The sequence below is a fragment of the Solanum verrucosum genome, unplaced genomic scaffold (assembly GCF_900185275.1).
Source record: "Solanum verrucosum unplaced genomic scaffold, falcon-dt-bn FXZP01000284.1, whole genome shotgun sequence".
NCBI lineage: Eukaryota > Viridiplantae > Streptophyta > Magnoliopsida > Solanales > Solanaceae > Solanum > Solanum verrucosum.
In genome coordinates, this window is record NW_026019936.1 from 2170272 (window position 1) to 2194175 (window position 23904).

The 23904-nt window shown below is 36.2% G+C and overlaps 1 protein-coding gene across 1 annotated transcript in view; it reads left to right on the top strand.

The window, feature by feature from the left end:
• The first annotated feature begins 1270 nt into the window (after positions 1–1270).
• The window catches only part of LOC125838221 (callose synthase 9), a 52550-nt gene continuing 29916 nt past the window's right edge, over positions 1271–23904 (top strand). The window contains exons 1-18 of the mRNA XM_049517299.1: positions 1271–1408; positions 3033–3228; positions 4724–4821; positions 5222–5385; positions 8416–8539; positions 13196–13303; positions 13378–13503; positions 16493–16582; positions 17384–17481; positions 17665–17782; positions 18171–18296; positions 19027–19103; positions 19177–19255; positions 20219–20341; positions 20661–20763; positions 20855–20978; positions 21122–21311; positions 21413–21465. Coding sequence (XP_049373256.1) covers positions 3036–3228; positions 4724–4821; positions 5222–5385; positions 8416–8539; positions 13196–13303; positions 13378–13503; positions 16493–16582; positions 17384–17481; positions 17665–17782; positions 18171–18296; positions 19027–19103; positions 19177–19255; positions 20219–20341; positions 20661–20763; positions 20855–20978; positions 21122–21311; positions 21413–21465 — 1994 coding nt within the window. The 5' untranslated portion in view covers positions 1271–1408; positions 3033–3035. The remainder of the gene's footprint in view (positions 1409–3032; positions 3229–4723; positions 4822–5221; positions 5386–8415; positions 8540–13195; positions 13304–13377; positions 13504–16492; positions 16583–17383; positions 17482–17664; positions 17783–18170; positions 18297–19026; positions 19104–19176; positions 19256–20218; positions 20342–20660; positions 20764–20854; positions 20979–21121; positions 21312–21412; positions 21466–23904) is intronic.

Consider the following 23904-nt stretch of genomic DNA (forward strand, 5'->3'; position numbering starts at 1 on the left):
CTGTAAGACAATTTTGGCAGCGTGGACGAGACGATGTATCATCACATAGCTCATGGTGATAGTTGTCAGTTAGAGAATCTCCCAAACAGAGTTATTTTGTATTTTTACATACAATCTGAGTTATCTTGTATTTGTAAATACATTGAATTGTTATAAACTGTTTTGAAGGCTTTTCTTTATATCGCATTATTGTCACTGCTCTTATATTGAATTAAGTTGAGATTGAGTTGGGGTTGAGTTGAGATGAGGTAAGTTGTTTCTTCAGTTCTAGTTCAAGCTTCTGTCATGTTTTAGATTTCCCCTTGCATGCTCGTTCATTCCATATATTGACCTGCATCTTTCATGATATAGATACAGGGAATCAAGATCATCAACCGACGCTCCGTTGATCTAGTCGTGTTCCAGCTAGAGTTGGTGAGCCTCCTTGCTTTCTGAAGGGTTTCACATTGAATTTACTTTTCAGTTTTATTATTAGGATGTCGTGGGTCTTGTTTCGACGTCCATCTCAATTAGTAGAGGCTTCATAGATAACAATAGTAGTTCACGAGTTTTTTTTCCAGTTTTAGTTGTTAATGTTTAAAGACTTGAGTTGCCTTTTTGGCTAGTTGAATGCTTTATTTCTAAAATATTTTGAGTATTTCTTTGAGACATTGAGTAAAGTTGTGTTTTTGAGTTCATCTTATTTATAAGTAAGTCTTCCGCTAAGAGTTAAGTTAGGCAAAGGGTTCGCTTGGGGCCATCAATGATCGAGTGCCAATTGCGTCCAAGGTGTAGGCTGGGGGAGCGGCATGCAATTATCGAAACTTTAGCCATCAAGTCTTATTATGTCTATTATCTTTGCTATTTATGAAATTTCTCCACAATTGATCTATGAAAATATGACTCGTTTAAATTTGGATAAGGTGATAACTTATCTATTATAAGTTTAATTCATTTTTTTTTGGAAAAATTATATAATTAGACCTGCCTTCATACTTTATATACTAATTCAATATGTACTTTTAAATAATTATTTATTATTCCACTATTTAATAATGGGGTAATAACACTTGGAATATTTTTGTCTTATTTTCTAAACAAAGACTTATTTTTATGACAAATAAAGAAAAGTAGAAAAAAAGTAAAGAAAAGTATCTCCTTAATCATGAAGGTCTTATTTTCTTCTACGCGTTTATTAATACACAAAAAAAGATTCAAAACGACCGGTAAAATCCACCGGCTATACCCGGTCAATTTTCCTTGTAATTTCCTCTTATTTTCAATTTCATTTCAAAATCTACTCACAAATATCTCATTCTTCACACAATTAGTCCTTTTCCCATTTTCCTCCATTTTTCTTCAGCTCAAAAAAATTTCTAGGGTTTAATCTCCGTTTCTCCGGTGATTCTCCGGCGAGATCTCCAATCAGGTAAGCTGTCTACATTTTTTCCTTTTTTGTTCCTATTGATTTTGATTTCATACGCGTTTAGTTTTCATGGATTTACGTCTGTGTAGATTGCTGATACGTAGTGTTTATATGTTTATGAAATTTAACTTCGCCGCCATAGTTAAATTTATGAAATTTAATTTTAATTTTAATGGTGTATAGTATTTGCAATTTGTTTGTAAAATGTAAAAATACTGCAAGGAAAAAAGTTATGCTTTTGCAGAGTTAATTTTTGAATTTGATTTCATTTTTAATGCTGCAAGGAATAAAAGTTATGTTTTTGCATAGTTAATTGTTTAATCTAATTTAATTTTTACTATGTATGCTTTTGTTTTCTTTTGTTCTAGTGTCATTTAGGAAAAAAATTACTTTTTTTCCAGTTAAAGAGGAACATTTGATGCTTAATTCTACTTGATAATGTACAAAAAGTTGATGTCTTTGTTTTTTTATAACAATGGAGTCTGAGCGCAACTCTGAGTCTCGGGTAACTCTCGGGTAACTCTGTCCATCAAGGATTGAACAAAGATCACCTAGTGTTTTTTGTCTTCTCTTGGATTTGAACTTGGAGAACTTGTAGTTATCAACCCACTTCAATAATGTAGAAAAAATGAATTCTCACAGTTTTTTTGATCAAGTAATGCTTTCATTAATAATAACATAAAGGGGATGGTGATTAGGTCTTAATCGAGCAAAGTCCAAAACAGTTAAAATAAATCAACAACAACAACACAGTTCTCTTAAATAAATTTTGTTTGATAAATTTTTTACCCCCATCATCATATTTTAGGGTATGGACTGTATACTGAATTAGCTTTACTTGTGTGCTGGATAAATTTTGGCGAGAGAAAATATTAAATTAGTATTTGAGATGTATGTAACTGCGGTTGATGAAACAATTGTATCAAAATTTAATTCAAGTTTGTTAAATGAGTCTATGTTGTGAAAGTTGTACAGAATAATAAGTGTTATTGGTGGGATGACATGTGAAGCATTTTGGATGCTCCAAAACAGGAAATATCATTAGAATTCAGGTGGAGGAAAATGGACAAGTAACGATTGCGTTTATGTTTATCTGTTTCTATATTTGTAGCTGTTCACTTTCTTGGGTTTATGATGGGTTTCTCTTGGCAATGACAGATCATTTTTTAATTTAAAAATTCCCTAGTTTTGTTCTTCTGGTTCTTCACATTCTCTTTTTAATTTTATTTCCGTTTATTTTTGTTTTTGTACTTCTGCTATTTTATTCACCATTTTCCCATCTAATCTAGCTTTGTGTTTTCTTAATTGTTTAATATTCTTATTTGAGCTTTTCATCTGGCTGCTGGACAAAGGCAAATTGAAGCATCTGAAGATGTTTTGGATTAAGATGGATTTCTTTTAACAAATATTTTTATGATGGAGTTCATAGTTTTCATTATTTTGGGTGTTAAATTGTACTTGATTTCCTAATTGAAAATTTTGATGTTGGATTTTACTCGATTCCTTCTCCATTTTCTCTCTGGTATGCTAGGTATTCTGGAAAAACTTCTCTGTACCCTCCCCCCCTCCCTGTGATTTTAACTGGTACCAATGGTTTCCTTCTTGATTTTCTTTTGAGATTTTGTAGGAGATGTCTCGAGTGGAAGATTTATGGGAACGGTTGGTGCGAGCAGCACTACGTGGACATAGGGCTGCCGCTGGGAGACCAGCAGGAGGGATTGCTGCAAATGTCCCATCCTCGCTTGCGAATAACAGGGATATAGATGACATTCTAAGAGCTGCTGACGAGATTCAAGATGAGGCCCCTAATGTGTCCAGAATATGTAAGTGATCTCTTCTCATGGATCTTATTGGCTTTTCATGCCTGGGCACACAAGTATGTGCTGAGCTCATTTCTTGTTGCTCTGTTGAAATGAAATAGAAATATCCAGAACTTGATCATAGATGACAGGTATATTATAATGTCTAATTTTAGGAGGGAAACATGATCGAGATTCTCTCTTCTGTAACGGCATCGAAATATGACCGCTTTAACTTTTTTTTTTTTCCTGGAGAATTTATAATTTAAATAGTTTTAGTTTTGTCAGTTATCTTGGTATTGAGATTCAAGATATAGCGAAATGTGGCAAGAAAAGCTTCAAAGTAATTAGGACCAAGTGTTTCTGCTTTCCCTTGTTGGACAAGTGAACGGTTGGTTATGTTAATTATTTTTCATGTTGACCGAGTCCCATTGTATAAGTGTTTAGATGGTAACAATGGGGTTCCAGTTCCTCATTTTTGAAAATGAAGAAACATTTAGGGGTCCTTTGGTGTGAGGGATAAGAATAAATAGTCCTGGTATAAAAAAATAGTCTTGGGATAAAATTTTGGTGTCTTGTTTGGTTGCCATGTTTGGAATAACTTATCCCACCATTGATACCATAGTGATGGGATAAGTTATCCCATATACATGATGGGGTAAGTTATCCCAAGGAGAACTTGTTCCCAACCAAACGACCCCTTAGGGTTTGGTTACTGGAGAAATTGAAAACTTTTAGGTCATTCAATGTGTTTTCTGTAGTGTATTTCTTTTCAATAAAGTGGAGCATTCTGTGGCTTATGACTCATCTCACTCTATATTGGGTCCTCAAATTAAAATTGCCCATGCACCAGACCCTGGGTGTGAGATGGGGTGTTGAAGAATGAAAAAAGTTCCACATTGTGGTTAGAGAGATGGGTGGTCTCCTTATAAGGCTTGGACAATCCTCCTCCATTTGAGCTACCTTTTGGGGTTGAATTAGAGAATGACCCATTTCACCCTATGTTGGGCCCCCAATTCAAATTTGCCCACGCACCAGATGTCCAGCACTAGGCGTGAGGTTGGGTGTTGAAGAATGAAAGGTTCCACATTGGTGGTGAATGAGATGGGTGATCTTCTTATAAGGCTTGGACTATCCTCCTTCCTTTGTGTTAACCTTTTGGGGTGTGAGTTAGGAACTAGACCTAGTTTTACAAGATCCTTTTATGCATTTTCTTGAAAAACTTTATGCAAACTCAGTCTATGTGAGCTTCACAAAGCATAGGAGGGTCCCAAGCACAGATAGGAGGGTTATGGTTGGTTTGTCAACCAAATGTAAGAATTGTCTAAATATGACGAATTCTCTGATTATTGAAATATGAATAGGGTGGAATGGCTACAAATGGCTAATATAGCTGACCTCATCTAAATTTGGATCGAGACATAGTTGATTGATTAATTTAGAAAGCTGATATGCAGTCTGTCGATGCTTGGACTAATAAACTTGCCTATCTGTTTGCAATTTGATGAATTTGCTGCAGTATGTGAGCATGCCTATTCCTTGGCTCAAAATTTGGATCCTAACAGTGAGGGGAGGGGTGTTTTGCAGTTCAAGACTGGTCTGATGTCTGTAATCAAGGTATGTGTGTGACTTTTTCCTTTGTGTACTCATGATATGCATCACTTTGTTAGAGGAATAGGAAAAATGGATTTTCATGAAGTATTCAAATATTTCTTGTGTTCGATATATGAAGTATTTGGTCCTTCTGAGTGCCAGTATCGCTATTTGGATAGATTCACTGATTTTGGTATCAGGTAAATTTAGAGTTATGTGAAATCCTCTCTTTCTTCCATTTTGTATTGTTATCATTTCTGGTGTCAAGACTTCTATTCTTACAGATGTGCAGGAACTCCACTTAGCCTATGCATTGTAAATTAGTTCTGACAGTTGAATTTTAACATGTTTTGTGGTGTGTTTACGATATTTTGGATATTGGTTCAGTTCTGATTTCCTTCCCATCTCTTGCCTAATCTTATAGCAAAAGCTTGCGAAGCGGGAGGGTGGGACAATTGATAGAAGCCAGGATATTACTCTCTTACAAGAATTCTACAAACAATACAGAGAAAGGCATAACGTGGATAAATTACGAGAGGAGGAACTGAAATTGAGGGAATCTGGTGTCTTCAGTGGTAATCTGGGAGAGTAAGTGATGTTACTCTCAGCATTCTCTTATTCAGTTGTTATCCTCTAGAAGACCTCTGTGATTTTCTTTTTGTAGGTTCTTTACCTTTTGGTATACCACTTGTATATGGCCTTTTTTTGGCCTTGTGATTAATGAAATGTTTACATGATTTAAAAAAAAGATCTTTGTGGTTGTATTCTACTAATTGCATGGCTGCCTGAATTACATTTTTCACTTTATTGTTCTCTATGGTGTCATGTCTGCTTGGTGCTTATCTTCTTGCTCTGAAATGAAATTTCTGTTTCCCATAAATACTATTTGTTGCTTCTAGGTTGAAAAGCAATGGAACATTTTTTAGTTTGCAGGACGTGATAGTTTCCCTGTATCTTCTGTAGTCTGTCCATACTCAACGAAGAATAAAGAATCAGTGATAGAAGTACAAGGATCTCTTTTCTCCAGTCTGATCAAACCATAATGATTTCTGTTTCTCCTCCCCCCTATCAATATACATGGTTGGGAAAGGCTTCAGGGATCACAAACAACTCCAAATTCATTTGTTCTATGGGGAGAGGGGCTGATTTTCAGCAATCAGACCGGTCACAACTGATTCTTGGTACTGACAACGACAATTTAGGCGCATAGGGAGCTAATGTGAGGCATTTAGCCAACATTGAAGATGGGAGAAAATTTATGAGATGGGTGGGAGAGAAATTCCTTAGGTCTGGGGAATTTTTGGGAGTGTCGTGTGAAGGGGAGGAGGGTAAGGTGTTAGAATTGCTTATAGACATAGTTTACGATGCAAAAGGGGTAGAGTGCACAAGTTCTTTATTGTAGGGAGGGAGGGGGAATAAGTTTGGGGAAGGAAAAAGAGTGTATGAGGGGCATATGTGATATGTATTCAAGAAACAAAAATGGAGACATTGTTGGATACTGGGGAGTGGGTGGGTGAAGTATGACTATTCCGGTTCAGAGAAGTGTAGGAGGAATACTTATACTTTGGGATGATAGAAATTGGAGTCCATGGAGGTTAACAAGCGGGAGTTCATGTTAGGGGTGCGGTTCAAAAACATTGGCAATAGAATTGGGTGGAGTTTTAAGGGGATTTATGGACCTGTGTGGGAGTGGTTAAAGGACACTTGGTTAGCCACCTTTCAATGTTGTGAGAAATATAGGAGAAGAATATTATTGAGTTGTTGTTGTGTCTTAGACACTAGAATACAATCCTTTACCAAGTAGGATACTATTTACTATTCCTATTCCTATTTGTATTCCTATTCCTATTCCTATTCTAAATAGGATTGTGTAAACCTATTCCTATTCTAACACTCCCCCTCAAGCTAGTGCATACAATTCATGTCCCTAGTTTGTTACATATGTAATTAATAATACGAGGACCAATGAGGGGCTTGGTGAGATATCTGCAAGTTGATTAGTCGAATTCACAAAATTGACAGTCAATCTCAATGTGCTTGTCTTCTCATGGATTTGATGCATAATGTCAGTCAATCTCAATGTGCTTAATCTTCTCGTGAAATACTAAATTTGATGCATAATGCCGATATAACACAGAGTGATAAAATCACAGTATTGAACTTTCCAAACCAAACTTGCAAAGACTTTTTCAGGCCATAGAGACTCACATAATCGACATACAAGGCTACTAAACTCCCCCTAAGCAACAAAGTGCTCAAAATCTAGTATAAAGGATATGGATCATGTTGGAATCAATAGATGAGTTGATATTAAACAAGTCACTGAAAAACTGGCCGGAACATGCTCATATGCCTGAGTATTAGATTTGATGGCCTAAAGTGGTCACAATTTAAAAAATAAAATTATTTGGATAGGGCTGGAATGATGGCATGACCCAATTGGAAAATAAAAATTATAAAGGAAAGGTCGGATTGACACCATGACCCTGTTGAAAAAGAAAAATAATATGGATAGGGTCGGAATGATGGCACAGCCCTATGCAAATCAGATTTGAGGAGTCACCGGAAAGACGAATGGAACTATGCAAATCAAATTTGAGGAGTCACCGAAAAGACATACGGTGCTATGCTACTCAGTTATGAGAAAGTAGTTCGAAAAAAATCCACGGTACTACGCAAATTATATATGAGAAGTAGTCTGTAGAGATGCACGGTGCTACACAAATAAGATAATGCAAAAAAAAGGTAGTCACCGGAAGAATGACACAGTGCTACATAAATTAAATATGAAAAGTAGTCACCGGAATGATGACACAGTGCTACACAAATTAAATATGAAAAGTAGTCACCGGAATGATGGCACGGTGCTACACAAATTAGATATAAGAAAGTAGTCACCCGAATGATGACACAGTGCTACACAAATTAGATATGAGAAAATAGTCACCGGAAAGATACACGGCGACCCAACTTTTGCTAACATAATCGTTGGTCGGACCGGCGGCATATATGGATAATAGCCGCCCGTGGGCAGCGGAAACTTTTTGATTGTTTACCAAGATCGTAGAGGCTCTGGTACCATGTGAGAAATATAGGAGAAGAATATTATTGAGTGTTGTTGTACACTAGAATACAATTCTTTACCAAGTAGGATACCTATTTGTATTCCTATTCCTATTCTAAATAGGATTGTATAAACCTATTCCTATTCTAATAGGATTGTGTAAACCTATTCCTATTTTAACAAGATTATATAAACCTATTCCTATTCTAACAAATGTCATGTAGTTTCATGGGAGGTCATAGTCCTTCTTGAATGAATTTTTCAGGTAGATATAATTGCGAAGAATGAGGATAGATTCAAACTCATCTTAGATACAGGGGCGGGGGGACTAGGGCCGAGAGTGCAATTTACTTGTGTTTGGACCCATTTGATTAGTTTCTTTTAGTAGATCTTAGAAATAATTTGTCCTTTTGTAACTGCTGGTGTACTGGAGATTTTTCTATTTTTAATAAAATCACTTACCTTGTAATTTTAAAAAAATAAAATTTGTCCTTTTGCTGAGATGTTATTTTAGTTGGTTGATTTGTTGTGTTTCTATTTTTTCTAAAAAATAGGTTGGAGCGTAAGACTGTCCAAAGGAAAAAGGTTTTAGCGACTCTTAAGGTTTTGGGAAATGTCCTTGAACAGTTGACTAAGGAGGTTTCCCCTGAAGAGGCGGATCGGTTAATACCCGAGGAGGTTTGGTCTCTTATTACCTGTACTTCTTATTTAAGTGTGCAAGTCCTTGCTTTTGATGTTCGAGCAGTCTTTTGTATGTGTAAATAGCTGGTTGTGTCCTCTTCTTTGATTTGTTGATTTCTCGCTATGATCCTTTTCATTGAAAGGTCTTCTAACCTTTTGAGTTTTGTAAGAGAACTTCTCTTCAAATAGAAGTCACATTTTGCAGCATGCAATTGCTATGAATAGCCTTGTCATTACCAATCAAAGGAAAAATCACTCAATCGATGGAGCTACTTATGTTATGTTAGCAAGAAACGTTAGATGACTTGACATAGGGGCTGCATCTGTTTCCTTACGTGTTCTGTTCCAGTTAGATAAATGACTGTCATCCCAATCTTCTCTTAGATAACTTCACGCCCACATTTCCTTAACATGTTTTGGTAACTATAACCCTGGAAAAAAGTAACCAAAAAAAAAAAAGGGAACATCTACTTTAGTATAATCCATAGTCAGCACCCCTAAACTCAAATCTGTTACCTTTTTTGATATTAACTCGTCACAACTTACATGTGCTGCACCTATATCACTTGTTAACAATTACAAATTTCAAGCTTCCTCATTAAGATTCAATTGTTTATTTTTCTTTTCTTTCTCCTGGTTTCCACCAATAATCTCTAATGGTACTTCATTACGATTCACTATTCCCATCTGTATTCCTTCCCGATTAATGTGTTAGAAATTTCTAGAATAATCATATAAACATTAATACATAAAGAAAAAGTAAGCAATTAGTTTGACTGCGTGAATAAATATATAAAGGTAGTTCTATGCATACGGATATGAAATATAACTTCCTTCCTGTATGTTTCTTTACTTAATCTGATTCTAGATTCTCATACAAATGCTATATTGCTACCGTAATTCATACTAACAAGTAACATCCGTTGCTGATAACTTGTTATAAAGATATGGTGTTAATGGGTGTTTTGGAAGTGTTTGGATAACACAAAGTGTTTTTAAGCACTTTTTTAAAGCTGAAAAAGTACAAAAAAAAAGCCAAAAGTCAAAAGTTGGGTGTTCCTAATTTTGTCTTTTAACTTATAAGCCTTTTAAAAAAAGCCAATCCAAACACCCCCTTAATCTAGTGAACCTAAATTGAAAAAGACATGCATGCTATTTTTTTTTTTTTTTGATAAAAGTAACAGTTAGTCTATATTTATCCACAGGTATACTACCTCAAAAGTGTAGTTCCCCTCCAAAAGTGTTGTAGTTACATAGGATCCTATACCTACCAAGTTACAGCCAGTCTATAGTTGCGCTGATTACTTCTGAGCTATCTAAGACTACTTGTTTACACCAAAAATAATACAGAGCTAAACAGTTAAGCTTAAATCTTTGTATGTTGCTCTGCTTTCCTTCATGACATCTCTGGTTCCTCTCTAGCCATATGCATGCTATTTTTATTATCCAACATCATCATTCTTATATATATATATATATATATAAATTTTTTCGCCCTCTTTTAAAAGTAGGTTTAACGTTGACATAATGAACCATAAATACAATAACAATAAATAACTTGTAAAGCGGAAAATTAATTTTAAAAAATACAATTTCTTTTCAAAAGATGATTAAATAAATCAAATTGAAACCATCTCGAGTCATAGTTTACGACAAAAAAAACTCAAACAAAGAATTATATTTTGAGAATACAGATTACAGAATACATGATTTGCATAAAACTCACATGATGTTCCTATTGTTACTTGATTGCTTAAATATTAATTAAAGCAGTTTCTTGTTGACCATGATTTTGATGAAACTGACACGCAAGACTTCCCCAAGGAGAATACTATTAGAGATGAAAGCCCGACAAAATAATGGAATTTTATTGTTTTATTAAGAGGAAGTTGAATACAATTTTTTCCAGAAGACGCAACCTTTCTGGAGTTGTATCTTTTTAATTTTGAGTAACTCTCTTCTCCAATAAACATGACTTTTTAAATAGATGCTACCATCAATTTACTCTTTTGTCCCAATTTGTATGACACACCTTCCATTTTTGTCTCTCTAAAAAGTAATGCCTTCTTATATTAAGAAATAATCGAACTTTAATTTTCCTATTTTACCCGCAATCGAGATTACTTATAATTACACAGATATCTATGGCTTGTTGTTGACCACAAGTTCCAAACGTCTTTACTCCCCTCTTTTTTCAACTTTGTGTCCAGTCAAAGTGCATTCCACAAATCTGGACGGAGAGAGTATATCTTTTTTTCAGACCAACAAATCTATATCTATTTGTATATTTAAGATAACTTTCTCTTACACAGAGTTGTATCCTTCCAATAAAATGACTAGCCCCTTTGAAAAGTTCTTTCCTAGTGGCCAAATAGTTTCACTAAAAAATAGTTAATAATGAAAGAACACAACTATTTAGTGAAGGCACAACTGAAATCAATATTTTTCAGTTTTTATTTAATTGCTACTTCCTCTATTTCAATTTGCTTGACCTACTTTCCTTTTTAGTCCGTTTAAACAAGAATGCCCCTTTCCCTTTTTAGCAACTCTTTAATTTCAACTTTCCACATGACATGTTTAAGATCGCAATATTAAAGGATATTTTGGTTTATTTGACGTATCTTTAATTTAGGACCGCACTATTCAAAAGTTTTTTTTTGATGACCGTGGTGTCCGGGTCAACTTTCCTGCACCTCGACTAATTCCACAGGATACCTATCACTTTCCACCAAGGGGCAAATGGAAAGAATCACCTAGTATTTTTGTCTCTGCTAAGATTTGAACCTGATATGTTATGACTCACAACCACTTCATTGGCCACTAGCCCACACCCTTGGGTGCAAGAGAGTTGGTATGCTAATTCCTCATTTGCAAATCAGCCCTACCTGTAGGTTCTTTTCTGAAAGAATAAAGAATTGGAGGAAAATCTTAATAGAATTTGAAAAAAACAAACGGCAAGTTGAAGGCAGTAAACTAGTAAAATGTGTTTATTTTTCATATTTCTAAGCTAAGATTAAACAAAAGGATCTTAGAGTGTCTTGGGTTGGGCCTGGAGGGTCTCTTAACGCCTTCTTTTTTCTTCTTATTAGAGTTATTTCACAAAGACTTGCTAGGGTGAGGAAGAAGGGGGAACAAGCACACTTGGAGAACGCAAACGACTAGCCCTTTGAAAAGTTCTTTCCTAGTGGCCAAATAGCTTCATTTAAATTTTGTTAATGATGAATGAACACAACCATTTAGTGAAAGCACAATAGAAATCAATATTTTTCAGTTTTTATTTAATTGCTACTCCCTTTGTTTCAATTTGTTTGACGTATTTTCTTTTCTTAGCAACTCTTTAATTCCAACTTTCCACCTAGAATGTTTAAGATCACAAGATTAAAGAATATTTTGGTACATTTGACATATCTTTAATTAAGACAACAAGATTCAAAAGTCTTTTTTTTTTTGGATAACCATGGTGCCAGGGTCAACTTTTGCGCACCTCGACTGATACCATAGGAAACCTGCCACTTTCCATCAACAACAAGTATCAAGTAACTTTGTCCACTAAGGCTAGGACAGATGAGAAGAATCACTTAGTATTTTTGTCTCCCCTGGGATTTGAACCCGAGACCTCATGACTCTCAACCACTCCATTGACCACTAGGCCACACCCTTGGGAGCAAGATTCAAAAATCTTTTTTATTTTATTCAACTCCGTGCCAAGTCATAACAGGTCAATCAATTTGAGATCGAGGGAGTATTATTAAATATAAAACTATAGATTATAATAAGGATATTTTGATCTTTTAGCTTTTAACTTAGGGCTTCCTACTTTTATAATAATATACATTTAGATTTTTGTTTGATTATAGTTGCTATTAAATATAAATACATTACTAAAAGGGTACTTTGGTCGTCCAAACTTTTAGTTTAGGGCTTCCTAATTCTGTAGTAGCTAGACAGATTAGTCACTCCATGCTTGTGTGGGAAATACTAATATTTTGATCTAAGTAAAGATTGTATTTGTTTTCTGATATGGCAATCAATTTAATAAGTTTGATGTTCTCATACCATAAGCTGTTTTTTTAATAACCGTACCATAAGCTGGCTTTTGAGCTTTTTCAGCTACTTGTATATCATCTGTTTGTTCTAATGCCTCTGAGTTGGATAGGTTCTGCATTCAATTGTGTTCCTCCTTTTTTCTGGGGGTAAAAGTTTCCTTCTTTTTTGTTGTTCAATATGTTCAATTTTTTGTTGTTTCCGCTGCACGATAGTGGTCGTTCACTTGTGCAGGGCATTTATTTTTCTTCCTATTCCTAGTAGCAAGTTGCTAACAGTCCTCATCCTACAAATGGGTGTAAAATAAAAAATCTCGAGGTAGCTTATTTATTATTTTTGGTCAATGTTCATAGTTTTTTAAGATTCCTGCCGTACATGAACGACAATTGACGTGGTAAGGACTAAAGAGCACATGCTGAAACTTCTTATGAAATGAAATGTCCTTGGGCCGATTCATGAATTGTTTCTATGTGCTGGTGCAGTTCCACATGCATGTGCGTTCAAATAGTTTCAATACTTGGTCTTGCTCCTGATGCATGTGCAGTCATTCATTTTCTTGATTCTTTTTGCATCTGAAATGCTCTTTTGGTGCTGTGTTGTTGCTTGCAGCTAAAACGAATGATGGAATCAGATGCTGCTATGACTGAGGACGTTGCTTACAATATTATTCCCCTTGATACCACTTCAACTACAAACGCTATCGTGTCCTTCAGCGAGGTTGATAATCTTTCCCCTATCACTTTTAAAAGCTCTTTGCATATTTGTTCTGATGTAATTCAGCAAAATGTCAGGTACGTGCAGCAGTATCAGCTCTGAAGTACTTCAGAGGCCTACCAAAATTGCCTGGAGATTTTTCTTTACCATCAACAAGGAGCATCGATTTGTTTGATTTTCTGCATTACTCTTTTGGATTTCAGGTTTGTATACTGACTTCTTTTGAACTTCAATTGTTGTCTCAAAGTGTGTTTCTGTATGCTCCATAATACACACTCCTCTCTGATTAACAAGTGAAATTTTCATATTGCGGTATTGTTAATCATATTTCTTGACTGTATACAATCACAAGAACAACTGCACCTCAATCTCAAATAAGTTGGTTCGGCTATGTGGTATCTTCTCTCATCTTGTTGTGTATTTTAACTCATCTCAAGACCAATATTGTATAAAGTAGAAGTGCTGTATATTTCTTTTTTTTTTGAAACTGGTAAGGTTGAATTCTTCAGCATTAAGGGTATGCTGGCTACCTCCAAAAAGGGATAATTACAGATTTCCTATCAAATCTATAATCTGGTCTATATCATCTATACAAAGCTGTTTACACCAAAAAAGTAGAGATACTATACAATTCCATTTAACTTTGTGGATGGAATTGGATCTATCTTCAAAACATCTTCCATTTCTTTCTTTCTAGACTGACCACCATGATGGTATTAACTTCCACCATCTCTTTTGACTCTTACTGCCTCCCCTCCTAATCCTGCAGCTCAACAGATGTGATGTATGTTCTGGCATTGTCCAGTTCATGCTTGTGATGTTGAGAAACAAGTTCCAAATTTGAGCAGTAAACTTACAATGCAGGAAGAGTGGTTATTTGTTTCCCCTGTCAAGTTGCACAAAAAACACCTAGGGACCAGTTGTTTGCCTTTCTTTTGTTGGCATATAAAACCTCAAACAAGATTACAAGGTTCCTAGATAACATAGGATTTAAAGCAAACTTACTAATATGAGTAAAACATAATTCCAACTAATTGGCATCGGACAACAAGGCTTTGGTCTAGTGGTAACAGCACATCTTGTGATGTTAGGTTATGAACACATCACGAGTTCGGATGATACTGCAGACAAAAACCTGTTATTTAAGTGGAAAATGGTAGAAGGGGTGGAGCCATTATTCTCTTGAGTTTTGAACCATGATGGATTTTACTCCTTTTTCATATCCTTCCTTATCAATGAAAATGTTCTTTATAATTTGAAATGTTACTGGCATAGAAAATGAGCAATTAATTTTTTCAATATCTAGATTGAAGTTGCTTCAATGGGGATGGTTAAAGTTAAAGGGTAAGTCATTAATTCTAGTTTGAGATAAGAAATGTCTGTAGTGACAATTATTATTGAATAATGATTCTTGAAATCTTGAAACTTACAAAATGTATAGAGGTAGGATAGTGTTAAATTATCCGTCTCGTAGAGAGTTAAATAAAGATTAGCAGGTCGATACAAGATGGTAGGATGGCACACATGAGATCATAGGACGGTACAAGAGATGTTTATCCCAAGGTGGAAGGTGATATTTGATTTTTTCTTGATCAAGTAAACGAATTTCATTTATAAACATGGCCAAAAATCTGGCCATTACGAGAGTTATACCAAAAGGTAAAGAATCTACAAAAAGACACGATTCTTTACAAACTCACCCATTCTTTTATTTATACAACAAGTAACTTCATGGTGCACCAAAAAAAGTGACTGGATACGTATAAGTTGGACGATTCCCAGTTCCACTTTAGAACTCTTAAACTGTTGGAATTTGGAAGAGTGTGGGGAGGAGAAATAGTGAAGAAGACTGGTGGATGATCATTCCAGCTGTTGTATGGCGGACAACTTGGAAAGAAAGAAACTCAAAGATTTTTTGAAGGCACTAGCAACTCCATTTAGAAAATCAGGACGAACTGTCTTAGCTTCTCTTTTTTTGGTGTAAACGAAATTTGGCGGGGGAAGTGGGGGATTTGGTAGAATTAATTGGAAATGTATAAGTTTAAGTTTTTGAGTAAAAAAATTCTCAGCTCAGTACAAAAGGTCTCCAGGTGACTAATACAAATACTCAATGCAAGTGGAACTATTTCTGGAAAAGAAGCATTCCTACCAAAGTTAAGTGCTTCACTTGGTTGGTTATCAAAAGGGCCTGTCTAACTCAAGAAGTGCTATGAAGGAAGGGAAGACAACTGGTTCCTAGGTGTTTTCTGTGTATGGTGACTGTGGAGACAAACAAGCACCTTTTTTTGCATTGCAAGTAACAGCTCAGCTGTGGAATTTGTTTGTCAACACCACTGGCTATTGCTGGTCCATGCCTGAGCATACAACAGACCTTCTTTGTTGCTGGATTAGAAGAGGGGGAAGTAAGAGCCAAAAGAGATGGTGGAGATTGATTCCTTCATGTATTATGTATATGGTGGTCGGTATGGAGTGAGAGAAATGCCAGATATTTTGAAGATAGGTCCAATTCCATTCACAAAGTCAGATGGAATTGTATTGTATCTCTACTTTTTTGGTGTAAACAGCCATGTAAGAAGATACTGAACAGATTATAGATATGATAGGGAGTCCGTAGTTTAACTTTTTGGTGGTGGCCAGCATATCCTTAATGCCGAAGAATACAAACGTACCAGTTTTTAAAAAAACAAAACAAACTTTTTGGTTCTGAGCTTTATCATCTATACAATGTTACCTTAATAAAAAAATTCCCTACAAAGTATTATATTGTAGGGGCTTTGTGAATCGGATTGCAATGTCTAAGCTAACTATATCATTTTAGCAAGTTGATGTCTTCTTAATTCTGGGTATGTTGTTGTTGTATGCCTTCTTAATTCTTGCCTCAAGTTTAAGTAGTTGTCTTAGTTTCTCTTCTCTATTTTGTTTGACAAGTAAACCTTTCATATTGAAGAAAATATACTTATTTACTCAACAATAATTTCTTTGAGCTAATGACGTGTGCGCTTGATTTTGTGGTGCGGACTTTCTTGCTTCTTCTTTCTCTTTGTTTTCTTCCATTTCAAAGTACAAACAAACATGTTAATCTTTGTTTTTCTTTTGTCTCATCTTTTATCCTGCAATTTCCGTCTGTTGCTTGTTTCATTTTCATCGGTTTCAATTATGGCTTTGGTGATCATATTACTGTTGATTTGGCAGCAAGGCAATGTTTCCAATCAGCGAGAACATATTGTCCACCTCCTCGCAAATGAGCAGACCCGGCTTCGTATTCCTGAAGAACCTGAACCGGTAGGTTTTATATCGTCTTTTACCTTCAAGTAGATGTTATATTGAACGTGCAGCTAGTGTTTTTGCTTTCTCTTGTTGTACAACCTTATATCAGCAAGCAGTTTTATTCTTCATCCATTAAAGAAAATCATTTGTCTAAAAGGAAAGATGTAATGCACTTTTGAAAATTGGAGCTTCTATCGTATCCTATGTTGCTTATACTTCTTTTAGCTTAGTTGAGAAATCTTGATTGTTGTATTTGGTCAATGAGTTATAGCTGTGAGAAACCATAGTGTTGTTTGGTTGTAGTGTAGCTCAAGAACATTTTATCATCCACTTTTTGCATATCATAGATGGGACATCTGTGCATTTTTCTAGCTAACATCAACGAGGTGCTAGTTATTTGTTTCTTAAAGTTGTTTCCTTGATGATCCAATGAGATTGGTTAATTTTGTTCCATTAATTTGCTTTCCTTCAGTTTAGGCCTTCTTTTCCCAGCTTATGCACTTTCATCTTATTTAAAGACCTGGAAACATAGATACTGTGAGACTTGGTAGTTTTACTGTCTTGGTTCAGCTGCTGTTACCAAATGTTGGCACTCTAACAGACCACGATATCTGGGTTAAATTTTTATTCAAGATGAATAAAAATATTTTTACTTGATACAAAAAAAAGATATCTTGAACTGGCCATGTGTAGAAATCTTGTCAATTGTTCTGTCTCTTAGCAAAGAATTGTAGAAATAAGAATATCTCCCGTCTCTTATCGATTACCTTCATTAGTTTATTTCTAAGTCCATATTTGTATATCTTTGACTTCTAGATATTGGATGAGGCTGCTGTACAGAAGGTCTTCTCAAAATCCCTTGATAACTATATCAAGTGGTGCACCTATTTGGGCATCCCACCTGTGTGGAGCAAGTAAGATTTATGTCCAGTGTGTTTTGAGCTTGAACCATAAAATCATTTCGTCTTAAATGCAGTGAGAACTGCTATAAATTTTCTACTTGCAAAAATCCTTTCATCTTAGCATAGTCAATAACTATCATTGACACTGTTGGTTTTGTGCTCTGAGTTTCTGATACTTTGCTTCTGTTTTTGCAGTTTGGATGTAGTTAGCAAGGAGAAGAAGTTGTTATTCATTTCTTTGTATTTCTTAATCTGGGGTGAAGCCGCTAACATCCGATTCATTCCTGAATGCCTGTGCTACATATTTCATCATGTAGGTTAATTTTGTGTGCATTTTGTCTCTTGACCATTTCGGAAGTCTTGCTGCTAAGTTATTCACTCACGTACTTTTAAATTCCAAAGAGAGTACATCCTTTTGATTTTATGATCTCCATTTCTCCTGTGTTTTCTTCTTGTGATAATTGAAGTACACTCAGGTTTGCCTATCAATATTTCAAGTTAGTTCCATAAGTGTTATTTCCCGTCTCAAGGGTGTTAACTTTGGTGGGAGGGTATGTGGGACTGTGGGCTAAGAGGGTGAGCTATACATTTTTAAAATGAAAGGTGAAAGGTGAAAGGAGAGAAGCTATTATTGTGATTACGTCATCCCAAGTTTTGTTTTCTTACTTATGCTTTGCTTGGAACAATCAATTTCATGACAGATGGGAAGGGAGCTGGAGGAGTTACTACGACAACAGGTTGCACAGCCGGCTAAGAGCTGCATGTCTGATAATGGCGTGTCATTTCTTGATCAAGTTATATGTCCTGTTTATGATGCCATTGCAGCGGTATGTTTTTGTTTCTTTCCCTGTTGTAGCCTAGTTTTCTGTCTCTAAAGATCTTTGATTGAGACACTTATATATATGTAAAATATTTCTAAATATGTGTCTGCATATTCGTACTTGTCATATCTGCTTTTGATTTTGGAATTACTATTATAATATGTGGTGACATTATTGTCAGTATACATATTAAGGCCTCTCAGTATTCGTGGCTGTGTGAAGTTTTATCATCCCTACTCGTTTTTAACCATTGTTGCAAGTTGGTTAAAACTATTACCTACCTTTACTACAACTATCTCTTGCAGTCCCTTCCACTTCCACTGGTTTCTTTCTCCTTTTTTTTTTCTCGCTATTAGAAGATGCTGTTGGAAGTGAAACAATATATAAATCTTCAGATTTGATCTTTCGCCATGTTCAGTTGCTTTTTACGCTTTCTAGCTGTATGTTGAAGAATATAATCATGAAGCACCTCCTGGAATAACAGATCTATTGCTGACATGTCATGTTTGTAAGCTTCATATTACTATGAAATTCTTAAGGCTTAAATCTTCCCTCGTGTAGATTAACAACCCATAACCAGTTAAGTATTAACTATTAACCTTCAATATTCACAATCTTAGTCTTGTTTTCAATTTTATTCTGCTGGAATTGCTGGCGTTGGGGGTGTGAAAGGGTTGAAATAATGCAATGCAATATCCATTCCCTTTGGGATGCTTATTGATTTGTTAGCTTACAGGAGGCTGGAAACAATGAGAATGGCCGAGCACCTCATTCTGCGTGGAGAAACTATGATGATTTTAATGAGTATTTCTGGTAAGCTTTATTCCCAAGGGTGTAGGATTCCCATTGCTACAATTTTCTCATCGACCCTCCCACTGCTCTGCAGGTCCCGTCATTGCTTCAAGCTTAGCTGGCCATGGCGGACAAATTCTTCTTTCTTTCTAAAGCCAACACCCAGATCAAAGGTTTGAGACTTGCTCTTGGTAGCATTATGCATGTTAAGCAATGATATCTATTTTTATTAGATATTGCTGTAGGTATACTTGTATCATTTTGCAGGTTTATCATGAAAATAAAGAGCTTCCTGTCCACCATTTAAAATTGTAGTGCCCCTTCTGCCATAAAGAAATATAGTTTGTCCTTGAAAGGAAGTAAGATTGCTCCACAAGAATGTTTATACTAGGGAGGTAGATTTACAACCTTTCACTGAAAAGGAAATATTCTTACCCAAAATAAAGAGCTTCCTGTCCACCATTTAAAATTGTAGTGTCCCTTCTGCCGTAAAGAAATATAGTTTGTCCTTCTTGAAAGGAAGTAAGATTGCTCCACAAGAATATTTGTACTAGGGAGTTAGATTTACAACCTTTCACTGAAAAGGAAATATTCTTACCCCCCTTCTTTTTTTTTGGTTAACCATAGTGGCCAGCTTGCTCGACTAAAAAACACGGAGTACCTGCTACCTTCCATCAGCACAGGTACCGGGTAACTTTGTCCGCCAAGGATTGGTCAGAGAATAGTATTTTTGGCCTCTGTTGGGATTTTAAGCTAAACCCCTTTTTAAGATTGTTCTGGTATCTTTTAGCTTGTGTGGGGAAATATTTGACCGCAATCTTCAGATGTGCGGGGTGTTTGCATAATTTTTCATTATCCTCTTAGATTTATGGGTACTCAACATTAGTTGGTTTTATATCTAGGTGGCCAGGGATAATTTAGTTTCAATCTAGACACCGTGAATTTCTTAGATTGTACAAGCTGGTAGACTTAACGCATGTGTTCATTACTGATTTTCATATGCTCTAGTGTGAAACATTTTTTCGCTATTAATATACTTAGAAGCATAGTTCTCTTGTATCTTGCTAATTTCTGCTTTATAATTTTCTAGGTTTCAAAATTTTTAGCTTGTGATTACCTTTTTCTACCTGCTGCAGAACATTCTTAAATCTGGAGGTGGCAAGCGCCGAGGAAAAACTTCCTTTGTTGAGCACAGGACTTTTCTCCATCTTTATCACAGTTTTCATCGCCTTTGGATGTTTCTTTTCATGTTTTTTCAGGTCTGGTACTCGTCACTGATAGTGATGATATTTCCGTTTTTCTCTTAATCTGCTGTTTCTTGTAACTTTTCGTCTCATCCTTCATATGTTGGAGGATTAAGAAAACATTTTATCATTTTCTTCAATTACTTGTTTCTTTTGCATTTTTTTGTCATGTTGTGAGCAATTATCTTACTCTCTTTGCTTGATTTATGAGAGCAAAGAATTTAAGTTTGCTCTACATCAGTTTGATTGCTTGAGGGGTGTTTGTTTCTTGTCATTTCTTTGTTTTCAAGAAATTATCTTCAGTTTGTTTGCCGCTCCTTTCCCATATCCACAGGGATTGACCATCCTTGCTTTCAATAATGAGCGATTCGACTCAAAAACACTGAGGGAAGTTTTGAGTCTTGGACCTACGTATGTTGTGATGAAGTTTCTTGAGAGTATGTTTCTCTGGCTTCTCTTTTCTCCAAAGGTGCTCCTTATTTACCAGTATAGAACTCTAATTGTACCTGAATCATTTACCTATTGTAGGTGTTCTGGATGTTATCATGATGTATGGTGCATACTCTACATCAAGACGTGTAGCTGTCAGTCGTATTTTCCTTCGTTTTGTTTGGTTCAGCATAGCTTCTGTGTTCATATGTTTCCTTTATGTGTATGTAGCTTCTTTTTCTTTATGGGCTTCACAAAGTTTCTTACTTTGATTCTTCCTTCGCCTTTTTCATTCTTTTCTTCTTGTTGTGGGAACCCACCCCTTTTGTATTGTGGAATAACATTTGGTCATGTTTCCTGTGACAGGAAAGCGCTTGAAGACAGTAGCAACCAAAATTCCAACTCTACTCTCTTCAGAATCTATGTTGTTGTTCTTGCAATCTATGCTGGAGTTCAGTTTTTTGTTAGCTTTCTTCTGCGGATTCCAGTTTGTCATAGTTTGACAAGTCGATGTGACAATTGGTCTGTGGTCCGTTTCATCAAGTGGATGCACCAGGTCTCACATTTTTTATCAGATTTTTTTGAAGGATGAGCACTCTTTTGTGCCCTTGGTTTGAGATGTTCTATTAATAATTTCTATCATTTTCTTGTCTGAAGGAACACTATTACGTTGGTCGGGGCATGTACGAGAAAACTACTGACTTCATCAAGTAATTCTTTTATCTTTGCTGCCTTCTGTATAGATCCTATGTTGTGTTATGTACTTCTAATGATGCGGGTCTTTCATTTTCCGACAATAAGTCTCAAGAGGTAAAGAGAGAAATGACGAAAAAAAGAAGTTCCTGGGATCTCTCTGTCATTTGTTACTTACTTTTTTATGCTGAATGTAGTTTTACCTTAAGCAAGACAAACTTTATGTTTCTGAATCAGGGATCTCTTGCCCCTTTCGACTTGCCTCAAGTCACCTACTTTGAGTGTTAAGGGGGTAAGTACTGTTCAGAAGGAACAGTGGTTGATCTCCAGCCTTTGGCCTTCATAGGAGGGGAAAGTTGTATGTCCCAATGGGCTGAAGAAAAATATCTTAATTTTGGGAAGTTTTTGGGGGTGTCATTTTTAGGGATGAGGAGAAAGTTATTGAGCTCTTGAATAGCATCGAGCTAGAGGCTAGAGGGGATGCAGAGTTGGTGACTGAGGACTTGATGGAAAATAAGTCAACGGTGGAGGTACAGAAAACGGAGCAACGAATTGTGGGATATTTTCTGTAAAGAGTGCCTATACAAGAGGTCTCCAGGTGACTAATACAAGTACTCAATGCAAGTGGAACTATTTCTGGAAAAGCAACATTCGTACCAAAGTTATGTGCTTCACTTGATTGGTTATCAAAAGGGCCTGCCTAACTCAAGAAGTGCTACAGAGGAAGGGAAGACAACTGGTTCCTAGGTGTTTTCTGACAAACAAGCACCTTTTTTTTGCATTACAAGTACACTGCTCAGCTGTGGAATTTGTTTCTCAACATCATGGGCTATAGCTGGTCCATGCCTGAGCATACAACAGACTTCTAAGTTGCTGGACTGCAAGAGGGGAAAGAGCCAAAAGAGATGGTAGAGATTGATTCCCTCATGTATATGGTGGTCAGTATGGAGGGAGAGAAATGCCAGATGTTTCGAAGATAGGTCCAATTCTATTCATAAAGTCAAATAGAATTGTATTGCATCTCTTTTTTTGTGTAAACAGCTATGTATAGAAGATATTGAACAGATTATAGATCTGATAGGGAGTCTGTAGTTTAACTTTTTGGTGGTGGCCAACATATCCTTAATGCTGAAGAATACAAACTTACCAGTTCCAAAATAAAAATGTGGTGTATGGTAGAAGAAACAAGATGGTGAGTGGGGATGTTGGAGGGGCTAGGGAGCCCTGGAGGGGGGGGGGAATTAGTTGTACAGATCATCAAAGTAAGGCTTGGGGAATGGAGATATGTATCCAAGAAACAAAAATTGGAATTTCCATCAGATAGCATTATTCAAAGTGTGTGGGGTGGGTATGGTTATATTCCAACCTAGGGAAGTGTGTTGACTCTCTCGCTCAGGTTTTGAATTGCTGGGTTGGGGCCCTAGTAATTACTTATCTCAGTTTGCCGTTAGGTGCTTCGACCAAGAATTTATAGTGAGGAGTCCGATTCTCCAAAGGGTTGAAAAGAAATTAGCAGGATGGCAAAAGAAATTATTGGTCCAAAGGTGGAAAATTAGTGCGCTTTAAGATTACACTTTCAAGCATTCCTAAATTACATGTCTTTGTTTCATGCTCCAACTTGAGACTCTGGAAAGTTGGAAAAGATCCTGAGAATTTTTTTGGGATACTGCGGATGGGGCAAGGAAGTTTCACTTGGTAAAGCGGGAGACAATCACTTCTCCTAAAATATGGGGAGGGCTTGACAATAAAGGCTTAAATGTGTTTAACAAAGCTTAACTGGACAAATGGCGTTAGAGGTTTAGGGTGGAGGCTAGTGCTCTCTGGAGACGGGTGATAGTTGATAAATATGGGGCTATGGTAGGGGACTAGGGATCTAGAGATGTGACTATGCCTTTGGTTGCGGCATGAAAGGATGGGATGATTTCAAAGTAAACGTCTCATTTAAGGCAGGAGATTGGAGGAGAGTAAAATTTTGTGTCGTGGGTGGTGTGGAGACAATTTATTGAAATATTACTTCTTGAGCCCATACAAAATTTCATGCCAAATAGACTTGACAATACAACAAATTAGGGGGACACAAAGTGGTGTGACTTTTGGGACTTGAGATCTAGGAGGGTCTTCCATGACTGGGAGGTGACTAAGTTTCAAAGATTGCTGGACTTACTCCATAAATAAGTCACAAAAGTAGATAATCGTGATGCTTTTGGTGGGATATGGGGAATATGGTATGTTCTCGGTCAAGTCTTATATAAGAAACTTCTGGTTACAGAAGAGAATGTTTTTCCTTGGAACGTTATTTGGATACCAATGGTACCGAGGAAGGTGTGTTTTTTCACTTGCCTAGCTACTAGAGGGGTGATCTTAAAGGCAGATAATCTTAGAAAGCGAAAGGCTCTTTGCACCGGCTGGTGTTTATGTGCAAGGAAGTGGGTGAGGACGTGGAGCATCTTCTTCTT